General features: G+C 49.9%; 1 protein-coding gene across 2 annotated transcripts in view; it reads right to left on the bottom strand.

The window, feature by feature from the left end:
• The window catches only part of LOC147116119 (ephrin type-B receptor 1), a 474,793-nt gene that overhangs the window by 407,556 nt on the left and 43,874 nt on the right, over positions 1-23,363 (bottom strand). For both annotated transcript variants that reach the window (XM_085990885.1, XM_085990884.1), the window contains exon 2: positions 7,082-7,417. In XM_085990885.1, coding sequence (XP_085847011.1) covers positions 7,082-7,417 — 336 coding nt within the window. The remainder of the gene's footprint in view (positions 1-7,081; positions 7,418-23,363) is intronic.

The raw sequence follows: 23,363 nt of genomic DNA, 5'->3' as shown, positions 1-23,363 counted from the left end.
TATAAACAGTCCCCGCTACACCACAGAGACTTTAGAAACTATAAACCACAGAGTTAAAGTTTATAAAGAGAGAAATACTCACCAACCAATCACTTACCTGCTTTCTGGTGACGTCACACTTCGATTACTTTTTACTTCTTTCCCTCTGAGATTGGAGATTGGTACTCTCTGAGGCCTACCTGGTCTCCTGGGGCCTTTTGTACTGCCGCCACTCCGCAATTCCCGCCGAGATTTCGCCTGCTGACGCTCTGAGGCCTACCTGATCTCTTGGAGCCTTTTGTACTGCCGCCGCTCCACGATTCCCGCTGAGATTTCGCCCGCTGACGCTCTGAGGCCTACCTGGTCTCCTGGGGCCTTTTGTACTGCCGCCGCTCCGCGATTCCCGCCGAGATTTCGCCCGCTGATGCTCTGAGGCCTACCTGGTCTCCTGGGGCCTTTTGTACTGCCGCCGCTCCGCGATTCCCGCCGAGATTTCGCCCGCTGACGCTCTGTGGCCTACCTGGTCTCCTGGAGCCTTTTATACTGCTGCCGCTCTGCGATTCCCGCCGAGATTTCGCCCGCTGACGCTCTGAGGCCTACCTGGTCTCTTGGAGCCTTTTGTACTGCCGCCACTCCGCGATTCCCGCCGAGATTTCACCCGCTAAGATTGTGTCCCTTTGTTCTGCAATTCCCCACCAAAGGAAATAGCTTCTCTTTAGCTACCATAATGAATCCCTTTATCATTCTGCTTGATCCCACAACTTCAAACACAAGAGTGAGCGTGCTACCAACTGAGCCAAGCTGACACATAAGTGGTGAGATTGCAAACCATGAGACATAAGCACATAAAGAGATAAAATTTGCTGGCAAAATAACAGTGAGTTTAATGCTCTCACTGTTATTAGTGTGTGAGTAATCCAACAACTTGTGGCGAGGAAGAGATATGCCCTGAGTTGTGAATCGCAAAAAGTTGCTGGACGATTTGCGCTGCTCCGCCATTAGCCTCGCGAAAGCATCAGCTCGCCCTCAACCTCCCTGGGAGTTTTAAGAAATTGCTACATTAATTACCAATTAAATTCACCACAGAAAGTTAGGGCTGGTACCGAACAGCGTAAGGACTCTTTTAATAAGGAGATTTATGCTCCTGCAATGCGGACGGGGAGACGCAATTTAAAGGTGGGGTGCGGGGCATCCATTTTTGTTGCTGGCCGCCTACCAGCACCTACCTGCGCTCCCGTCCCCGGGCTCTTTTGCTGGCATTCCCGAAGGGGAGGAAGGCCTGCAATACCGCAGAGCGATGTGCCGCAGTGCCATGTAGCGCCATGATATTCATTCGCAGCGTCCCAAGAGGGATGCCAGTTGCTTCAAGTAGTGCCCCGCTTCCCTCTTGGGGCGCTACCACTCAATTTCTAGCGCGGGGGCACTAATTTTTTCGGGGCGCTAAAGGTAGCGCTACCCAATGTTTAGCCCAAAATGTTTTATTTTTTCTTACTTTTCCTTTTTGTCTCTTTTTTCTCACTCTATTAATCCAATCTTTCTTTCCCTCTCTTTATTTACATTTTTGTCCCTGATTTGACAATATTTCGCCCTATTTCCTTTTCTGTTGTTCCTCTGTTTCTTTCACAATCCTTAAATCTCATTGGTTAAGGAGCTAGACTGTTGGTTCCATTGTTCACCAAGGTCCCAGATGTTCCGTTGCCCTTGCCGCCCCATTATCAGCTCGCACTTCTAGCAACTTGTGGAGTAAATATTTTTCGAGCTGAAGGGTGCGGGACAAAGTCTAACTCATGTGGCACACCGTGAGATGCCCCCTGCAGCAAACTTAGCAAAATTAAATCAGTTTGTTGAGTTTTCCTTCTCCTCCCAGGTCTTGTTCCTATGCCTGTTCTGGACTGCCTGCCTCCTCCTATCCTGCTGGATGGCCACCCATTTACTATCCTCCTGAACTCTCTGCATTTGCGGGGTGACCACCTCCTGGGACATGCGCTCCAGGAAGTTCTCGGCCTCCCATACGCCCTGCAGTGACTCCAGCCGGTCCTCAAGCTCAGAAGCCCTGCGCTCGAGTTCGAGCAGCTGGAGGCACTTCCTGCACACGTGGTTATCCAGGACACATGAAGCGTCCTGGAATTCCCACATGACACAGGAATTGCAGGCAAAGGGTCACAGCTGTCCCACCATTTTGCTTAAAAAAATCCCTTTGCATCTAATTGATTACACTGATTATTCATATATTTACTGTTGCCACCTCCTTCCCCCTCTGCACCGAAATCCCACTCTCACCAAATTCCCTTTGCCACTCTGTTTAGCAAGCCACTCCTTTCAGTAGATACTTCCAGCTCTGTGTACACAGCTGATGTTGAAGCAATCTTATCCCCCTGCCCCCACACCACCGCTCACCCCCTCATCGGGGAGGGAGCCAAGAAAGGAAATGGGAAACATCAATCAGGATGACTCATTGCGCAGCCTGGGTTACAGAAGAACGAAGGTCTCAGAACAGATTGTCTACCCAGGCTCTCAGCCTGAGAGGAAACTAAAGGAAACAATTAACAATCATGGATGGGGCAGAGGCCAACATGGTCTCAAAGTGGAAAGGAGGATGCCTGCGAGTGATGGCTCCAAGGAGACAAGGAAGAAACTTCCTCTGTTGTGTGACCTACATTCTAAATAAATCAACACATTCACAGTGCAAATGGGTGTGTAAGTCACTATGTGATTTGTAAATATTGGCCTAGAAAATGGGTTGGGGCGCCAAAGTGGCGCAAAAGTCGCCTGAGCGCAGGATTTAGTGCAGCGATCGGAGTGATACCGATCGCCAGAAATTCAGTTTCAGTGCCCCTCGAGGGACACGGGGCGAGGCTCGAGGCGCTCCACGTCCCTTAGGACGTTGAAACTGATTATTGCAGCGCAACGTGCCGCAGCGTCACATGCTGCGGCACGGCACGCTGCGGTACTGCAGGCCTTCCTCCCACTGTTAAGGAGGAGGTGTCTGCAACAGCGCGATCCCCGATCGCGAGTGCCGGCAAATGAGCCCGGCACCAAGGAGAAGTGCTGGGCTCTCGGGAAACAGCCGGCAATGCCGCGGGGGGGGGTTAGGAGGCCGGGGACGGAGGTGCTGGCAGGCGGCCGCCGAAAAAGCGGCCGCCCCGCACCTCCACCTTAACTTGTGCCGCTGCTGGCACAGTAAGGCCCCGTGAACCGGGCGCGGGTAGCGAGCGGCGCAACTGCGGCGTTCGCTACCAAATATCGCGAACGGGGCACGAATGGGGCGCTGCGCACACCGATGACGTCATCGGTGGCGGCGCAGCGCAAATGCCTAACGCCACCATTAGCGCCCCTACTGAATATCGCCAGAGACGCAGCCAGTGGCGCTGCAGCCACTGACTGCCTCTTTAGGCACTAACAGGTGGCGCTACTCACCCAATTTCTCCCCCATTGGGACATATAACACACTCCGATGTCATTCCGCTAGGTGTTTCAGAACACAGTCTGCCTAAGCACCACCCATTCTTGCTAATGTCGTATCATAGGGGAGGAACAGGAAGAATGAAACTTGCATGGTGAGTGTGAGGCATGGAATACATTGCACGTTGTTTACTATATGAAAAAAACCTTTGAATTCAGCCTGGGAAATGACATTTTTTTCCCTTCCTAGGGGAATATCTGGATAATAGAGTCTTTCAACACAGCATATGTAGGCCTTACTGTAAAACTGATGGAACTGCAGTGGCAAGTACACAATTCACAATTAAAGATGCCATCATGTTTCAACCTCCGATGCTGTAATAATCAAGCGCACTTCACAGTTGGGAGGCTAAACACACAAAGGTTAGTCACCATGACACCTAGCTCCAGCTCAAGGACGTTCCTTTTATTTTTGGCTCCGTAAAAGATTACGATGGGATTTGGATGCCATTTTTTTTTTCAGAAACAGTGCATCCCACTGAGTTTCATGGGGTGTGAGCCAGCACGACCCTGGAGTGGGAGAGATCGAAGGCCCAATTTTAACCCTGCCCGTCCAGCAGTTAAAATGGCAGCCGGGCACTACCCGCTGGGTTCTCAGTGTGTTCACACCTGCCGCTATTTTAGCTCCACCCATTCTCAGCAGCAGCGAGAGCACCGGCCGCAAGCAGAAGGGGGGGGTCCTCATTAATATATTAATGCCGGGATCCCATGAGGTCATTCGGACCCGGAGGCGATTTTGACTGCTGATGGTGGCAGTGAAACCTGACAGGTGCCAGGACTGTGGCCAGGGGAGGACCGGGGAGGTTTCCTCTGGGCCCCAGGGTTTGCCTCCCACAACCAACTCAGCAAACCCCCTCCCCTCTGAACACTTACCGTATACCTTTCCCTCAGACCTTCAACCCCCCCCAATATCCAGCACCCGCCCACCGGCTGGGAGAAGTGTTTACATCCAAACTATGAACACTCGAACGATAGCAAAATACTGCAGATGTTGGAAATCCGAAATAACAACAGAAAATGCTGGAAAAACTCAGCAGGTCAGGCAACATCCGTGGAGAGAAATTTGAGTTGACGTTTCGGGTTTGACCCTTCTTCAAAACTGGAGAGAAAAGGAACTAGATCGAAGGCAGGGCTGCGATCGGACAAAAGAATAAAAGAACCAAAAGAAGTAAAAGAGATTAGAAGCTAGACGAGATGGTAATAGGCTGGGATTAGGTGTAAAGTGTACTGGCAGGGCAAAAGATAGCTGCCAGGTGTGAGAGAGAAACAAAAGGAAAGGGGGGGGGGGGAGGAAAGGAGTGGAAAAATATAAGTAAAAATGAAATAGGGGCCGAGGTTATGATCTGAAATTGTTGAACTCGATATTGAGACCGGAAGGCTGCAGAGTGCCTAATCGGAAGATGAGGTGCTGTTCCTCGAATTTACGTTGAGCTTCCGTGGAACAGTACAAGAGGCCAAGGACGGTGAGGTCCGAGTGGGAATGGAGCGGTGAATTGAAATGACAGGCGACCTCGATGCTGGCTCTGCTCAGTCAACCTGCGAGTACCTATTCTCCAGCACTGACTTCTTCCACCTTGTTACGTCAGAAAAGGAGTGCTGATATAAACATTCCTTTTTCTAACAACACTCCCAGTTGGACTGTCATCGGCCATGTAACACCAAGCAACCGTGCTGAGAACTTGGAATCCGATCTGTAATCCTCTCACCTCGATACTTTTCTCCCCGTGCTCAATCACTGGTGTGAACACACACCTGCTCATTTACAGAGGAATGATATATCAGCTGGAGCCAGAAACTAGGAAACCTGCTCATTAAGCAATCAAGCTTTCTTTTCCCAGTAACAATCACATTGACAAAAATTACGATAGCATCTCTCCCTGCACACCTCTTCGGTTAGTTGGGCGGTACACTGGTTTGGTTTCAGGGACAGAAGAGGTTTATTAGGAGCGTGGGATGTGCAGTAAATCACACCTGTCATCTGGTCTTGCAGTATGTTATTCGAAATAAATAGGCTTTCATCAAGAGTTTGAAGAAAATACTACACAACATGATGTCCTTCCCTTCCATTTAAACAGCGTTTAATGCATTGACAGTTCCTCAGACCTCCTAAGGGATGTAGGGATTTGAGCATGAAGTTCCTTTCCTTCTGTTATTTTGTTTCCTTCCAGTTCCAACAACAACTTGTATTTATACAGCACCTTTAACATAGTAAAACGTCCCAGGGCTCTTCACAGGAGCGGTATAAAACAAAATTTGACACCGAACCACATAAAGAGATATTAGGACAGGCTTGGTCAAAGAGCTGGGGGGAAAAATTGAGTTGCACCCCCTTTGGGGTGCTAACTTCGCCAGGGCGCTACTTTTAGCGCCCCGAAAAAGTTAGTGCCCCCGCAGCCGATTTTCCCCGAGAGGGAGGAGAGAAGCTACTGGAAGCGCCCCACGTCCCTCTTGGGGCGCTGCGAGCCAATATCGCGGCACGTCGCGCCGCGGTACTGAAGGCCTTCCTCCCCTTATTAAAGGGAGGGGCCTGTCACAGACCGTCCCGGCACCCAGCTGGGCCACCAGGGATCGCGAGTGCCCGGCACTTAACTCGTAGGGCGCTAACGGGAGGTGCAAAGCAACCAAATGTTTCCCCCCTAGATTTTAAAGAGCAACTTAAAGCAGGAAAGAGAGGTAGAGAGGTGGAGAGATTTAGGAATTCCAGAGTTTAGGGCCTAGCCAGCTGAAAGCATGGCCACCAATGGTGGAGTGATTATATCGAGTATATGCAAGAGGCCAGAATTGGAGGCGCGCAGAGATCTTGGAGGGTTGTAGGACTGGAAGAGGTTCCAGAGGTAGGGAAGGGTGAGGTCATGGAGGGATTTGAAAACAAGGTTGAGAATTTTAAAATCAAGGACCGGGAGTCAGTGTAGGTCTGCGAGCACAGGGGTAAATGGGACTTGGGTGGTGTAAGGGCAGGGATGACACCAGAAGCACAGTAATGAGGACAAGAGTGTCTTGAGCCTGAACTGCAATGCGGTGACTGCAAAATGTCGCCACAGACTGGAGGTGAGATTCAACTTCGGTGTGGGCGCAAAAATGGTGGTAGCAGATCGGCTGCCCGTTATAAACCCGCATGACTTTCCTTTCCATTGTCGGCAGGCTGTATAATGGGTGACCAATCCGCTCCCACCAGTTTTGCACTCCTGCCAAAGTTGAATTTCACCCCCACTTGGTTTATAGCCTGAATCTAAGGGCATACAGGATATTCAGGTACTTGGAAAATTCATCTTGGGGAACCAGTGAGCAAGTCTTAGATTTCTTATAATATGGTCAGCCGAATCATCAATGGATTGTCCAGAGATTCTGCCCCCCCTCCCCTTACCTTCCCTACTACCTAAACTGCTCCAATAATTCCACATTTGCAAAGGATCGTTACTCTCCATCCATACTTGTGCATACAAACCAAAGTTTCTGGTGGTGACACGATTCACAGGATGGAGAAGCGGTTTGAGTTGAATAATGTGCTGAGTAACATGTTGAGTAGCTGTCGAATAATGAGAATTGCCAGGAGCTGAGGAACAATGAAGAGGCACTAATGGGGGTGGATTGGAATGAGGCAGGTCATGAGGTGAAGGAGATGGGTCACACAGTCACTTACCAGCTTGGTTGGTAGTCACATTGACAGACACGTGCTGCGGTGAGTACGTACTCTTGCCAGAGACTCCGTTAACGGCCTGAATCTCGAACGTGTATGGAGTGTGCGCCCAAAGGCTGCTGATGAACACTCTGGTTTCTGTCAGGCCGAACTGCCTTGGCACGAACTCCACGTTCTCGTCGCACCGGGTGCATATCTTACGGTTGCTGCGGCACTTTTTGCAAACAATGTTGTACATGACGTCATCGCGCCCACCAACGTCACGTGGTGGGTGCCATTCCAGGATGATGGAGGTCTCGTTCACACTGGATATCACGTTGCGTGGGCCTGATGGAACGCCTACAAACACAAGACAGACTGTTATTGCCCTAAAAACTACAATCTGGAAGCAGGCAGCACAAGGTACAAAGCAAACACAAGTTTGTAACCCAATTTATATTGAGAGGATTCCTACCACAAGGAGCGATGAGCCTATCAATCACTATAACATAGACTGCAAACGTGACCCTGAGCTTCCGGTCGCCTGCCACTTTAATTCTCCCCTCCACTCCCACTCTGATCTCTCCATCCTCGGCCTCTTGCACTGTTCCAACGAAGCTCAACATAAGTTCGAGGAACAGCACCTCATCTTTCGAATTAGGCACTTTACAGCCTTCTGGACTTAACATCGAGTCAGCAATTTCAGACTATAACCTTGGCCTCTGTATTTCTTTATATATTTTTTTCTTTTGTTTTCTCACATGGCAGCTGTTAATGTTGCTGCCATCATCATTCACACCTCATCTAGAGTCATCTTTTGTTTCTTAACTTGTCCCATTACCTCTCCTTTTGCCTTGCACCACCTCTTAATGTCTCTTAATCTCTCCTGCCTTCCATCCTATCACAGACCTTCCCTTTGTTCTTTCCTCCCCTCCTCCCTACCCCTGCTTAAAAATCTCTCCTCCCTAACCTTTTCCAGTTCTGACAAAGGGTTCGACCTGAAATGTTGACTCTGTTTCTCTCTCCCCGATGCTGCCTGACCTGCTGAGTGTTTCCAGCACTTTCTGTTGTTATTTCAGATTTCCAGTATCCACAGTATTTTGCTATTGGACTATAACATAGTCCTTTACTTTCTACAATGGAATCTCTATTGTCCATACTCCAATTATTTGCTCTCCTGATTTTGTACCATCAGTTTTGCAGGACGTGATCTCACTATACAGCACTGACAGCAAGCTCCCACTGACGAGCATTCATCAACCTTGAAGCCCAGGCAGGATTAAACTCAATGGTTGTTGTTTGTGCTGTATTTATCTTAGTCCTGACCCTAGGGTATATATACATGATCAAAACTTTGCCTCTCAGATAAATGAGTGCATTACTATGTAACATATAGGGGGAGAAATTGGGTGGAGCCGCAAACGGGGCGCCAAGCTCGCCTGGGCGCCGGATTTAGCGCAGCGATCGGAGCAGCAGCGATCACCGGAAATTCAGCTTGAGCGCCCCAAGAGGGACACGGGGCGAGGCTCGAGGTGCTCCGCGTCCCTCTTAGGGCGCTGAAACTGAATATCGCAGCGCAACGTGCCGCAGCGCCACACGCTGCGGCATGGCATGCTGCGGTACTGCAGGCCTTCCTCCCATTCTTAAGGGGGAGGGGCCTGCACCAGCGCGATCAGAGATCGCGAGTGCCGGCAAAAGAGCCCGGCACCGAGGAGAAGTGCCGGGCTCTCGGAAAACAGCCGGCAATGCCGCGGGGGGAGAACAGGAGGCCGGGGACGGAGGTGCTGGCAGGCGGCCACCGGAAAAAACGGCCGCCCCGCACCTCCACCTTAATTTGCGCCACTGCCGCCACAGGTAGGCCCCGTGAACTGGGCGCGATTAGCGAGCGGCGCGACAGAGGCGGTCGCTGCCAAATATCGCGATCGGGGCGGTAGCGGGGCGCTGCGCACACCGATGACATCATCGGTGGTGGCGCAGCGCAACAGGCTAACGCCGACATTAGCGCCCCAGCTAAATATCGCGGGAGGCGTGGCCAGTGGCGCTAAAGCCACTGAGTGCCCTCTTTAGGCGCTAACTGGTGGTGCAGCCCACCGAATTTCTCCCCCATAGAGTGTTAGTCCCCTATAACATAGTTTGTGTTATTCTGTGAGATATTCCTCTGTAACACAGTATGTATTATGTAATATACAATGTGGTTTTCCTCATACACGGCAATATATATCCAAGTCAGGATAATACGTGACTTGGAGGGGAACTTGGAGGTGGTGGTGTTCCCATGTACCTACTACCCTTGTCCTTCTAGGTGGTAGAGGTCGCGGGTTTGGGAGGTGCTGCCGAAGAAACCTTGGCGAGTTGCTGCAGTGCATCTTGTAGATGGTACACACTGCAGCCACGGTACGCCGGTGGCAGAAGGAGTGAATGTTTAAGGTGGTGGATGGGGTACCAATCAAGCAGGCTGCTTTGTCCTGGATGGTGTTGAGCTTCTTGAGTGTTGTTGGAGCTGCACTCATCCAGGCAAGTGGAGAATATTCCATCACACTCCTGACTTGTGCTTTGTAGGTGGAGGAAAGGCTTTGGGAAGTCAGGAGGTGAGTCACTCGCCGCAGAATACCCACCCTCTGACCTGCTCTTGTAGCCAGAGTCTTCATGTGGCTGGTCCAGTTAAGTTTCCAGTAAATGGTGACCCCCAGGATGTTGATGTTGGTGAATTCAACAATGGTAATGAGGTGGTTAGGCACTCTCTCTTTTTGGAGATGGTCATCGCCTGGCACTTGTGTGGAGCGAATATTATTTGCCACTTCCTTTGTGCCAGATATGGCTCCAGTCACTGGAGAGTTTTCCCCCTGATCTTCATTGACTTCAGTTTTATTAGGTCTCCTAGGTGCCACACTCAGTCAAATGCTGCCTTGATGTCAAGGACATCACTCTCACCTCACATCTGGAATTCAGCTCATGTCCATGTTGGGAGCAAGGCTGTAATGAGGTCTGGAGCCGAGTGGTCCAGGTGGAAACTAAGCATAGCATCGGTTATTGGTGAGAAAGTGCCACATGATAGCACTGTTGGTGACTCCTTCTGTCATTTTGCTGATGATTAATAGTAGGCTGATAGGATGATAATTGGCTGGGCTGAATTTGTCATGCTTTTTGTGGGTAGGACATACCCGCACAATTTTGCACTTAGTCGGGTAGATGCCAGTGTTGTAAATGTACTGGAGCAGCTTGGTTAGAACTGCAGGTAGTTCTGGAGCACAAGTCTTCAGCACGACAGCCGGGATGCTGTGCAGACCCATAGACAGATAGAGAGAGAAACAGACAGAGAGAGAGAGATGAGAGACTGGAAAATAGAGACAGATAGACAGAGACATAGATAGATTAATGCACAGATAGATTGATAGATTAACAGATAGAGAGCTAGATAGTCAAAGCAATCCATCTGTCAGTCAGATAGATCAAAAGCTGGACAGAAATGGACAGATAAATAGATCAATAGACAGAGAGATGGACAGATGGGTAGATCAATAGATAGAGAGATGGACAGATGGATAGATCAATAGATAGAGAGATGGCTAGATAGAGAGATCAATAGACAGAGAGATGGCTAGATAGATAGATCAATAGACAGAGAGATAGATAGATAGATAGATAGATAGATAGATAGATAGATAGATAGATAGATAGATAGATAGATAGATAGATAGAGATCTGGATAGATAGATAGATCAATAGACAGAGAGATGGATAGATAGATGGATCAATAGACATAGAGATAGATAGATAGATAGATAGATAGATAGATAAGATAGATAGATAGATAGATAGATAGATAGATAGATAGATAGATAGATAGATAGATAGAGATCTGGATAGATAGATAGATCAATAGACAGAGAGATGGATAGATAGATGGATAGATAGATAGATAGATAGAGAGATAGATAGATAGATAGATAGATAGATAGATAGATAGATAGATAGATAGATAGATAGATAGATAGATAGATAGATAGATAGATAGATAGATAGATAGACAGGCAGACAGAGAGATGGATAGATAGATAGATCAATAGATAGAGAGTTGGATAGATAGATAGATCAATAGACAGAGAGATGGACAGATAGATGGATCAATAGACAGAGAGATGATAGACAGATAGATAGATAGATAGATAGATTGATTGATTGATTGATTGATCAATAGACAGAGAGATGGATAGATAGATAGATCAATAGATAGAGAGATGGGCAGATAGATAGATAGATTGATTGATCAATAGACAGAGAGATGGACAGATAGATAGATCAATAGATAGAGAGATGGGCAGATAGATAGAAAGATAGATAGATTGATTGATCAATAGACAGAGAGATGGATAGATAGATAGATCAATAGATAGAGAGATAGGCAGATAGATGGATCAATAGACAGAGACTTGGGCAGGTAGATAGATCAATAGACCAACAGATAGACAGATAGATGATAGTTAATAGATCAATAGGTAGACAGAGAGATGGAAAGATATATGGATCAATATAGATCTTTAGATCAACAGACAGTTCGATAGATCAATAGAGGGACAGATAGTGGATAGACTGATAGAAAAACAGAGAGATGATAGACAGACAGCTGACAGACATTTGGGTATACAGACAGAATGACACCATGGGAAACCAGGTTACTGCACTTTCCTGAATTGTTTACTCCACTATTTCAGTGGCAGCATTTACTGATTTATTTTCAACAGGTTAACACTTCCACTCTAATAAGAGAAAGAGGAAATCAGACAGATGCCATCAGGCTATGCTGGTACACCATGTGAAGTTTCATACATCAAGGGAGTGAAATGACATCATAAACCACATAGAGTAAAGCTCTAGTGATTTACCAACATCATCATAACCCAGATAAGCCTCGCGCCTTGAAAGCTGCTGCGGGGTACTCCACATCACAGCAGGTGGACAGACAGCTCCTACCATCCAATCACGTTACAGCAGGCTACGCTGGGCACCAGTGGACAGACAGCTCCTACCATCCAATCACGTTACAGCAGGCTACACTGGGCACCAGTGGACAGACAGCTCCTACCATCCAATCACGTTACAGCAGGCTACGCTGGGCACCAGTGGACAGACAGCTCCTACCATCCAATCACGTTACAGCAGGCTACACTGGGCACCAGTGGACAGACAGCTCCTACCATCCAATCACGTTACAGCAGGCTGTACACTGGGCACCAGTGGACAGACAGCTCCTACCATCCAATCACGTTACAGCAGGCTACGCTGGGCACCAGTGGACAGACAGCTCCTACCATCCAATCACGTTACAGCAGGCTGTACGCTGGGCACCAGTGGACAGACAGCTCCTACCATCCAGTCATGTGACTCAGCAGGAAGTGTCATGGGACCAACATCTGACGAGCAGTGACACTGGGGAGTTTAAAAAAAAAACTGGATCTTCTTCTCATCTTCATGCCTCATTTCTTTATGGCCAGATGTGAGCCAATTCTATTGTCATGTGTTATCACACAATTGTAAAGCAAACGGGTCCTTGACAAAACATGGACTCCCGCTGTCACAAAGGATGAGTGAGTGAAGCACTCGAACAACTTGCTGACCACAAGAACCCACAATTTTTGGCTACTTTTAGGGTTTTTTGACCAAAACATGAACATTCGTGCAAGAAGTCTCCATTCAATTTCTTTTATGCTTGTGTTTCTCTGTGGACAAGTGATATCAGAACTGAGAGGGTATAACTATCAGGATAGACTGAACAGCCTGGGGCTCTTTTCTCTAGAAAAGAAAAGGCTGAGGGATGAGACTAGAGGTCTTCAAGATTATGAAAGGGTTTGATAGGGTGGACGTAGAGAAGATGTTTCCACTTGTGGGGGAATCAAAAACTAGAGGCCATAAATATAAGATAGTCACTAATAAATCCAATAAGGAATTCTGGAGAAACTTCTTTACCCAGAGGGCGGTGAGAATGTGGAACTCGCTACCATGAGGAATGGTTGAGGCGAATAGCGCAGATGCATTTAAGGGGAAGCTAGATAAACACATGAGGGAGGAAAGAATAGAAGGATATTCTGATAAAGTGAGATGAAGTAAAGTGGGAGGAGGCTCGTGTGGAGCATAAACACCGGCGTGGACCAGTTGTGTCGAATACAGTTCTGTGCTGTAGATTCTAGGTAATTCTATGTAATGAATACTGGCCGCCATTTTGGGGGCAGATTTGGCCTGGTTACGTTCAGGTATGTTTTAGCAAGCTGCTTGTGGTGATCTCCTCGGTTTACTGCTTCTACTGAAATTGTAAAGAACATAACATAAGAACATAAGAAGTAGGAGCAGGAGTAGGCCACACGGCCCCTCGGGCCTGCTCCGCCATTCAATAGGATCATGGCTGATCCGAACCTAGACGCACGTCCACTTCCCTGCCCGCTCCCCGTAACCCCTAATTCCCTTATCAGCTAGGAAACTGTCTATCTCCATTTTAAATTTATTTAATGTCGCAGCTTCCACAGCTCTCTGAGGTAGCAAATTCCATAGATTTACTACCCTCTGAGTGAAGAAGTTTCTCCTCATCTCAGTTTTGAAAGGGCAGCCCTTTATTCTAAGATTATGCCCCCTAGTTCTAGTCTCACCCATCAGTGGAAACATCCTTCCCGCATCCACCCGATCAAGCCCCCTCACAATCTTATATGTTTCGATAAGATCGTCTCGCATTCTTCTGAATTCCAATGAGTAGAGGCCCAACCTACTCAACCTTTCCTCATAAGTCAAGCCCCTCATCTCCGGAATCAACCGAGTGAACCTTCTCTGAACTGCCTCGAGAGCAAGTATATCTTTTCTTAAATATGGAAACCAAAACTGTACGCAGTATTCCAGGTGTGGCCTCACCAGTACCCTGTATAAGACATTCTTAAAGAACTCACTTAAGAGTTCTTTGGAAAACCTGCAGAGGAAACCTTCCCCGCTGCACGCACTGAGCTGAGAGATTCTCAATCCTTTGGTGGAATCCCCACCTTTGGTTGCTTAAGCTGAACCGGCATTAGAACGCTATGTAGAAGCCAGCAACAGAAGCAAAGAGACAGAGGGAAAAAAACAGACTTTCTGAAACATGGAAGGGATTCAGGCCTCAAACAATCACATTTTGTTCTTATTTCTCAGTGAGTGCCTTTCACTGGGGAGATTCGTGCTGCGAGACTATGCTGCCAGTAAGACTCTCAGACCAGAGATAAGGCTCAGTGACTGGTTCTGTATCTCAGCAATTTCCCCCTTCAGGAACCCACTAAACAGAGGCCCAATTTGCTGTCACTGACCCATGAATATCAGAAGACACAAAAGGCTCCTTAAATCACAAGAGCTGAAAAATAAACTCCGCATGAGACACTGAGCAGAAACAGACATGAGAATGGCAGCAATTATACCCTCCCCCATAATAACCTTCCTTGAATATTTTGATGATACGGGTATTTTGAGAGTACCTTTATACACGCCGCACTTCATACACACACAATCTCTTTTGTCAGCCCAGGCAGGATCATTTTCACATGACTCCCAGCTTCAAAGACATGGTTCAAAGTTTTTTATTTTTTATTTCCTGCCTTCACCATTTTAATATATATTTGGCTCATCCCCACCTCTTCTTCTTGGAGCTGCCTAACCAGACCATATACTGGGAAAAGAGGTAAGCCATACATACTAAGAAAAGAAAGAATTGCATTTATATAGTGCTTTACACAATCTCAAGATGTCCCAAAGCGATTTCCAGCCAATGAAGTACTTTTCTGAAATATAGGAACTATTGAAATGAAATGAGCAAGGCCACAGATACTGAGAGAGGAGCGAGGCCACAGATACTGAGAGAGGAGCAAGGCCACAGATACAGAGAGGAGCGAGGCCACAGATACTGAGAGAGGAGCGAGGCCACAGATACTGAGAGAGGAGCAAGGCCACAGATACAGAGAGGAGCGAGGCCACAGATACTGAGAGAGGAGCGAGGCCACAGATACTGAGAGAGGAGCGAGGCCACAGATACTGAGAGGAGCGAGGCCACAGATACTGAGATAGGAGCGAGGCCACAGATACTGAGAGAGGAGCGAGGCCACAGATACTGAGAGAGGAGTGAGGCCACAGACACTGAGAGAGGAGCGAGGCCACAGATACTGAGAGAGGAGCGAGGCCACAGATACTGAGAGAGGAGTGAGGCCACAGACACTGAGAGAGGAGCGAGGCCACAGATACTGAGAGAGGAGCGAGGCCACAGATACTGAGAGGAGCGAGGCCACAGATACTGAGAGAGGAGCGAGGCCACAGATACTGAGAGGAGCGAGGCCACAGATACTGAGAGAGGAGCTAGGCCACAGATACTGAGAGAGGAGTGAGGCCACAGATACTGAGAGAGGAGCGAGGCCACAGATACTGAGAGAGGAGCGAGGCCACAGATACTGAGAGAGGAGTGAGGCCACAGATACTGAGAGAGGAGTGAGGCCACAGATACTGAGAGAGGAGCAAGGCCACAAATACTGAGAGAGGAGCGAGGCCACAGATACTTAGAGGAGCGAGGCCACAGATACTGAGAGAGGAGCAAGGCCACAGATACTGAGAGAGGAGCGAGGCCACAGATACTGAGAGGAGCGAGGCCACAGATACTGAGAGGAAGCGAGGCCACAGATACTGAGAGGAGCGAGGCCACAGATACTGAGAGAGGAGCGAGGCCACAGATACTGAGAGAGGAGCGAGGCCACAGATACTGAGAGGAGCGAGGCCACAGATACTGAGAGGAGCTAGGCCACAGATACTGAGAGAGGAGCGAGGCCACAGATACTGAGAGAGGAGCGAGGCCACAGATACTGAGAGGAGCAAGGCCACAGATACTGAGAGAGGAGCGAGGCCACAGATACTGAGAGAGGAGCGAGGCCACAGATACTGAGAGAGGAGCGAGGCCACAGATACTGAGAGGAGCGAGGCCACAGATACTGAGAGAGGAGCGAGGCCACAGATACTGAGAGAGGAGCGAGGCCACAGATACTGAGAGAGGAGCGAGGCCACAGATACTGAGAGGAGCGAGGCCACAGATACTGAGAGGAGCGAGGCCACAGATACTGAGAGAGGAGCAAGGCCACAGATACTGAGAGGAGCTAGGCCACAGATACTGAGAGAGGAGTGAGGCCACAGATACTGAGAGAGGAGCAAGGCCACAGATACTGAGAGGAGCGAGGCCACAGATACTGAGAGGAGCGAGGCCACAGATACTGAGAGGAGCGAGGCCACAGATACTGAGAGAGGAGCGAGGCCACAGATACTGAGAGGAGTGAGGCCACAGATACTGAGAGAGGAGCGAGGCCACAGATACTGAGAGGAGCGAGGCCACAGATACTGAGAGAGGAGCGAGGCTACAGATACTGAGAGAGGAGCGAGGCCACAGATACTGAGAGAGGAGCGAGGCCACAGATACTGAGAGAGGAGCGAGGCCACAGATACTGAGAGAGGAGCGAGGCCACAGATACTGAGAGGAGCGAGGCCACAGATACTGAGAGAGGAGCGAGGCCACAGATACTGAGAGAGGAGCGAGGCCACAGATACTGAGAGAGGAGCGAGGCCACAGATACTGAGAGAGGAGCTAGGCCACAGATGCTGAGAGAGGAGCGAGGCCACAGATACTGAGAGGAAGCGAGGCCACAGATACTGAGAGGAGCGAGGCCACAGATACTGAGAGAGGAGCGAGGCCACAGATACTGAGAGGAAGCGAGGCCACAGATACTGAGAGGAGCGAGGCCACAGATACTGAGAGAGGAGCGAGGCCACAGATACTGAGAGGAAGCGAGGCCACAGATACTGAGAGAGGAGCGAGGCCACAGATACTGAGAGAGGAGCGAGGCCACAGATACTGAGAGAGGAGCTAGGCCACAGATACTGAGAGGAGCGAGGCCACAGATACTGAGAGAGGAGCGAGGCCACAGATACTGAGAGGAGCGAGGCCACAGATACTGAGAGAGGAGCGAGGCCACAGATACTGAGAGAGGAGCGAGGCCACAGATACTGAGAGGAGCGAGGCCACAGATACTGAGAGAGGAGCGAGGCCACAGATACTGAGAGGAGCGAGGCCACAGATACTGAGAGGAGCGAGGCCACAGATACTGAGAGAGGAGCGAGGCCACAGATACTGAGAGGAGCGAGGCCACAGATACTGAGAGAGGAGCGAGGCCACAGATACTGAGAGGAGCGAGGCCACAGATACTGAGAGGAGCGAGGCCACAGATACTGAGAGGAGCGAGGCCACAGATACTGAGAGAGAAGCGAGGCCACAGACACTGAGAGAGGAGCGAGGCCACAGATACTGAGAGGAGCGAGGCCACAGATACTGAGAGAGGAGCGAGGCCACAGATACTGAGAGAGGAGTGAGGCCACAGATGCTGAGAGAGGAGCGAGGCCACAGATACTGAGAGGAGCGAGGCCACAGATGCTGAGAGAGGAGCGAGGCCACAGATACTGAGAGGAGCGAGGCCACAGATACTGAGAGAGGAGCGAGGCCACAGATACTGAGAGAGGAGCGAGGCCACAGATACTGAGAGAGGAGCGAGGCCACAGATACTGAGAGAGGAGCGAGGCCACAGATACTGAGAGAGGAGCGAGGCCACAGATACTGAGAGAGGAGCGAGGCCACAGATACTGAGAGAGGAGCGAGGCCACAGATACTGAGAGAGGAGCGAGGCCACAGATACTGAGAGAGGAGCGAGGCCACAGATACTGAGAGAGGAGCTAGGCCACAGATACTGAGAGAGGAGCGAGGCCACATATACTGAGAGGAAGCGAGGCCACAGATACTGAGAGAGGAGCGAGGCCACAGATACTGAGAGAGGAGCGAGGCCACAGATACTGAGAGGAGCGAGGCCACAGATACTGAGAGAGGAGCGAGGCCACAGATACTGAGAGAGGAGTGAGGCCACAGATACTGAGAGAGGAGCGAGGCCACAGATACTGAGAGAGGAGCGAGGCCACAGATACTGAGAGAGGAGCGAGGCCACAGATCCTGAGAGAGGAGCGAGGTCACAGATACTGAGAGAGGAGTGAGGCCACAGATACTGAGAGGGTCGAGGCCACAGATACTGAGAGGAGCGAGGCCACAGATACTGAGAGAGGAGCGAGGCCACAGATACTGAGAGAGGAGCGAGGCCACAGATACTGAGAGAGGAGCGAGGCTACAGATACTGAGAGAGGAGTGAGGCCACAGATACTGAGAGGAGCGAGGCCACAGATACTGAGAGAGGAGCGAGGCCACAGATCCTGAGAGAGGAGCGAGGCCACAGATCCTGAGAGAGGAGCGAGGTCACAGATACTGAGATAGGAGCGAGGCCACAGATACTGAGAGAGGAGCGAGGCCACAGATACTGAGAGAGGAGCGAGGCCACAGATACTGAGAGAGGAGCGAGGCCACAGATACTGAGAGGAGCGAGGCCACAGATCCTGAGAGAGGAGCGAGGTCACAGATACTGAGATAGGAGCGAGGCCACAGATACTGAGAGGAGCTAGGCCACAGATACTGAGAGAGGAGCGAGGCCACAGATACTGAGAGAGGAGCGAGGCCACAGATACTGAGAGGAGCTAGGCCACAGATACTGAGAGAGGAGCGAGGCCACAGATACTGAGAGGAGCGAGGCCACAGATCCTGAGAGAGGAGCGAGGTCACAGATACTGAGATAGGAGCGAGGCCACAGATACTGAGAGGAGCTAGGCCACAGATACTGAGAGAGGAGCGAGGCCACAGATACTGAGAGAGGAGCGAGGCCACAGATACTGAGAGAGGAGCGAGGCCACAGATACTGAGAGAGGAGCGAGGCCACAGATCCTGAGAGAGGAGCGAGGTCACAGATACTGAGATAGGAGCGAGGCCACAGATACTGAGAGGAGCGAGGCCACAGATACTGAGAGAGGAGCGAGGCCACAGATACTGAGAGAGGAGCGAGGCCACAGATACTGAGAGGAAGCGAGGCCACAGATACTGAGAGAGAAGCGAGGCCACAGATACTGAGAGAGGAGCGAGGCCACAGATACTGAGAGGAGCGAGGCCACAGATACTGAGAGAGGAGCGAGGCAACAGATACTGAGAGAGGAGCGAGGCCACAGATACTGAGAGAGGAGCGAGGCCACAGATACTGAGAGGAGCGAGGCCACAGATACTGAGAGAGGAGCGAGGCCACAGATACTGAGAGAGGAGTGAGGCCACAGATACTGAGAGAGGAGCGAGGCCACAGATACTGAGAGAGGAGCGAGGCCACAGATACTGAGAGGAGCGAGGCCACAGATACTGAGAGGGTCGAGGCCACAGATACTGAGAGAGGAGCGAGGCCACAGATACTGAGAGGGTCGAGGCCACAGATACTGAGAGAGGAGTGAGGCCACAGATACTGAGAGGGTCGAGGCCACAGATACTGAGAGAGGAGCGAGGCCACAGATACTGAGAGGGTCGAGGCCACAGATACTGAGAGAGGAGTGAGGCCACAGATACTGAGAGGAGCGAGGCCACAGATACTGAGAGAGGGTCGAGGCCACAGATACTGAGAGAGGAGCGAGGCCACAGATACTGAGAGGAGCGAGGCCACAGATACTGAGAGAGGAGCGAGGCCACAGATACTGAGAGAGGAGCGAGGCCACAGATACTGAGAGAGGAGCGAGGCTACAGATACTGAGAGAGGAGCGAGGCCACAGATACTGAGAGAGGAGCGAGGCCACAGATCCTGAGAGAGGAGTGAGGCCACAGATACTGAGAGAGGAGCGAGGCCACAGATACTGAGAGAGGAGCGAGGCCACAGATACTGAGAGAGGAGTGAGGCCACAGATACTGAGAGAGGAGCGAGGCTACAGATACTGAGAGAGGAGCGAGGCCACAGATACTGAGAGAGGAGTGAGGCCACAGATACTGAGAGGAGCGAGGCCACAGATACTGAGAGAGGAGCGAGGCTACAGATACTGAGAGAGGAGCGAGGCCACAGATCCTGAGAGAGGAGCGAGGTCACAGATACTGAGAGGAGCGAGGCCACAGATACTGAGATAGGAGCGAGGCCACAGATACTGAGAGAGGAGCGACGCCACAGATACTGAGAGAGGAGCGAGGCCACAGATACTGAGAGAGGAGCGAGGCCACAGATGCTGAGAGAGGAGCTAGGCCACAGATACTGAGAGAGGAGCGACGCCACAGATACTGAGAGAGGAGCGAGGCCACAGATACTGAGAGAGGAGTGAGGCCACAGATACTGAGAGAGGAGCGAGGCCACAGATACTGAGAGAGGAGCGAGGCCACAGATACTGAGAGGAGTGAGGCCACAGATACTGAGAGAGGAAGCGAGGCCACAGATACTGAGAGGAGCGAGGCCACAGATACTGAGAGAGGAGCTAGGCCACAAATACTGAGAGGAGCGAGGCCACAGATACTGAGAGGAGTGAGGCCACAGATACTGAGAGAGGAAGCGAGGCCACAGATACTGAGAGGAGCGAGGCCACAGATACTGAGAGGAGCGAGGCCACAGATACTGAGAGGAGCGAGGCCACAGATACTGAGGGAGAAGTTAGGCCGGACCTGTGTCCATCCCTGCTGCCAGCAAATACCTGCCAGCCTGCTGCGAGAAAGTAATTTTTATAGTAATCAGCAAGCTAAATGCACCATGACCCACAGCACAGGAGCCCAGTGAGGCCAGGAGTAAAGTATAGAAAAAAGTAGGAGTCAGATGACACCATGCTTGGACTTCAAAAGGCTGCATATTGCAAGAGGAAGAGGCGATTGAGGACCTTCATTTGTTCCCAAATTGGGAAGGAACAAATTAGCCTGAGTTTCCTTGTGCCACGCCTGTGGCACCATGGTAACTATCAAGGGAAGTTAGCTTTCCACAACATGCCCAGCAGAGTGGGAGCTGGTCCCAGGAAATTCCGGGCAAAAGTGAGAAATATTTGTTTCAACATTGTGAGTGGACCAGGATGGTTTAAGAGGCTTTTCCCTCATATTTCCCCTATTCCTATCACACACAAGATGACATGTTGGTGATGCAACATTGACCTAGAAAACTATCCCGTGGCCTGGGTGTCTAGGCCTGGGGTGCAGCCGATATCATCGCAGTTGGATTCGGGGGGTGGGGAAGGATGAGCGGGGACCGGGAGCGGCCCATGGTTTTAACACATACAGGTAAGTATTTCTGGTGACGGGCTGCTGCAGTCCCTTTAAGGACCTCTGGTTAGGCCACATGTAGAACTGGTTTTCCTGAACGCAGCCGGCCTGGTACCAGCTGCCTCAGGGCAACCCAATTGTACACAGGGGGCCTCAAGCTGGCATTCAGTGGGTGGTACCCTCGCCTCTGAGTCAGAAGGTTGTGGGTTCAAGTCCCACTCCAGAGACTTGAGCAAAAAAATCCAGGCTGACGCTCCTGTGCAGTACTGAGAGAGTGCTGCACTGTCGGAGATGCCGACTTTCTGATGAGATGTTAAACTGAGGCCCCATCTGCCCTCTCAGGTCAACATAAAAGATTCTATGGCACTATTCGAAGAGCAGGGGATTTCTTCACGTTGTCCTGGGGCCAATATTTATCCCTCAACCCAATATCACTAAAACAGATTATCTGGTCATTATCACATTGCTGTTTGTGGGATCTAGCTGTGCGCAAATTGGCTGCCGTGTTTCCTACATTACAACAGTGACTACACTATAAAAAAGTACCTTATTGGCTCTGACGCAGTTTGGGATGTCCTGAGGTTGTGGAAAGCGCTGTATAAATGCAAATTGTTTCGTAAATAAGCAAAGGGTCTACCGTCTGTTTCAGGCGCAGACCCTGGACGTCTACTTTTTTGCCTTTACCAATATGGCAGATGGCACACTTCCGGCGTGGAATGAGCACGCACTTCCTGCCATATTTGAGGCCTGGGCGTCCATTTAGCACCTGAAAAATGGCAGTGGCTCCATTGAATTTCTAGGCCCTTATATCCCTGCCTTGCTCTGATGCCCCGAATGAGCTTGGAAACTCAACCCATGAGGGCTTGCGCTGCAGACTTGTGTTCTACCACTGCATGGCACAGCTCACTGAGACAGTAAACACCACGGCAGAACCATGGCACCAAGAAGCAAGTGCTTCAGGTGAACTCCAGCCTGGGTGAGTCTCCTCATGGCAGTGGCATCTGAACTGAGGCTAATCTGCTCAGACTTGCCATTTCCGACAACTATATTCCATTTTTCCGGAGGCTGCCGGACTTTACATACAGAGTGAGAGATTTAAAATTAGGTTAAAACTGAATGCAGCCAGGCAGCAAAGGAGAGAGGAAGGGCCATTTGATTATTGTTCCATTAGCAGGGATCTGATTGCTGCACCCTTCCCCTTATCAACTTGCTGAATTTGCCATGCCATTATTCTGTAGGCCGAGCCAAGTTGCCCAAAAAGTGGGAGTGCTTCCGTTCGGGATCAATTAAACTTTCACTTGCCAAAAACTATCCAAGTAGAGCAACCAAATCCTAAAAAACACATGATACTTCCAATGTAAACTAGGAGAGGGACGGTGGAGCTGAGGAGCACAGCAAAGTCTGCCCAGGATCGGTGAATGATTGGAGAGGGACAGGTAACCTCCATTCCCTCCGCTCTCACCCCTGGCTGGACATGAGCAGGATCTTTCATTCCTGTGTTCATAGCCTCCTTGACTTGGGCGTTTACGTTCCCACCATGCCTGATTTCAGATTTGGAGCATCCAGGGTTAAGAATAATCCTTCAGATTTTCTGCTGGCTCCTCCCTCAATCTTTGTCACTTACATAGAATTGCAGAGAATTTTACAGCACAGAAACAGGACATTCGGCCCAACAGGCCCATGCCGGTGTTTATGCTCCACACGAGCAACCTCCCATCCTACTTTATCTAACTCTATCAGCATTCCCTTCCATTCCTTCCCCCCTCATGTACTTATCTAGCTTCCCCTTAAGTATATCTATACTATTCGCCTGAAACACTCCCTGTTGTTGTGTCTGTGTATAATAAGACACAGACTGCAGGAGAAACGGTACAACAGGTGTTTACTGAATGAGGGTTACTCTGGAACTAATTGTACAGATCACTACTCAGGGTTTATATACAGGTGTGGTCACTGCTGGTACTACAGTATACAGGAGCTGTAAAAAGTAGTTCTCTCCCTTAAAGGTACATATATTACAATTCCTCCCCTTTTAGATTAACAGGACCATAACACTCATTTAACAATTAAATATCAAACTAATTACAATTAACACTTTTAACATGCAACATTAGCTGAAAATAGTCTATTTATAAATTCAGTCTTTGGGGA

This window comes from Somniosus microcephalus, chromosome 6 (genome assembly GCF_052327205.1).
Source record: "Somniosus microcephalus isolate GS21.2 chromosome 6, FLI_Smic_1.0, whole genome shotgun sequence".
In the NCBI taxonomy this organism is placed as follows: Eukaryota; Metazoa; Chordata; class Chondrichthyes; order Squaliformes; family Somniosidae; genus Somniosus; species Somniosus microcephalus.
This window is presented reverse-complemented; position numbering and strand designations above follow the sequence as displayed.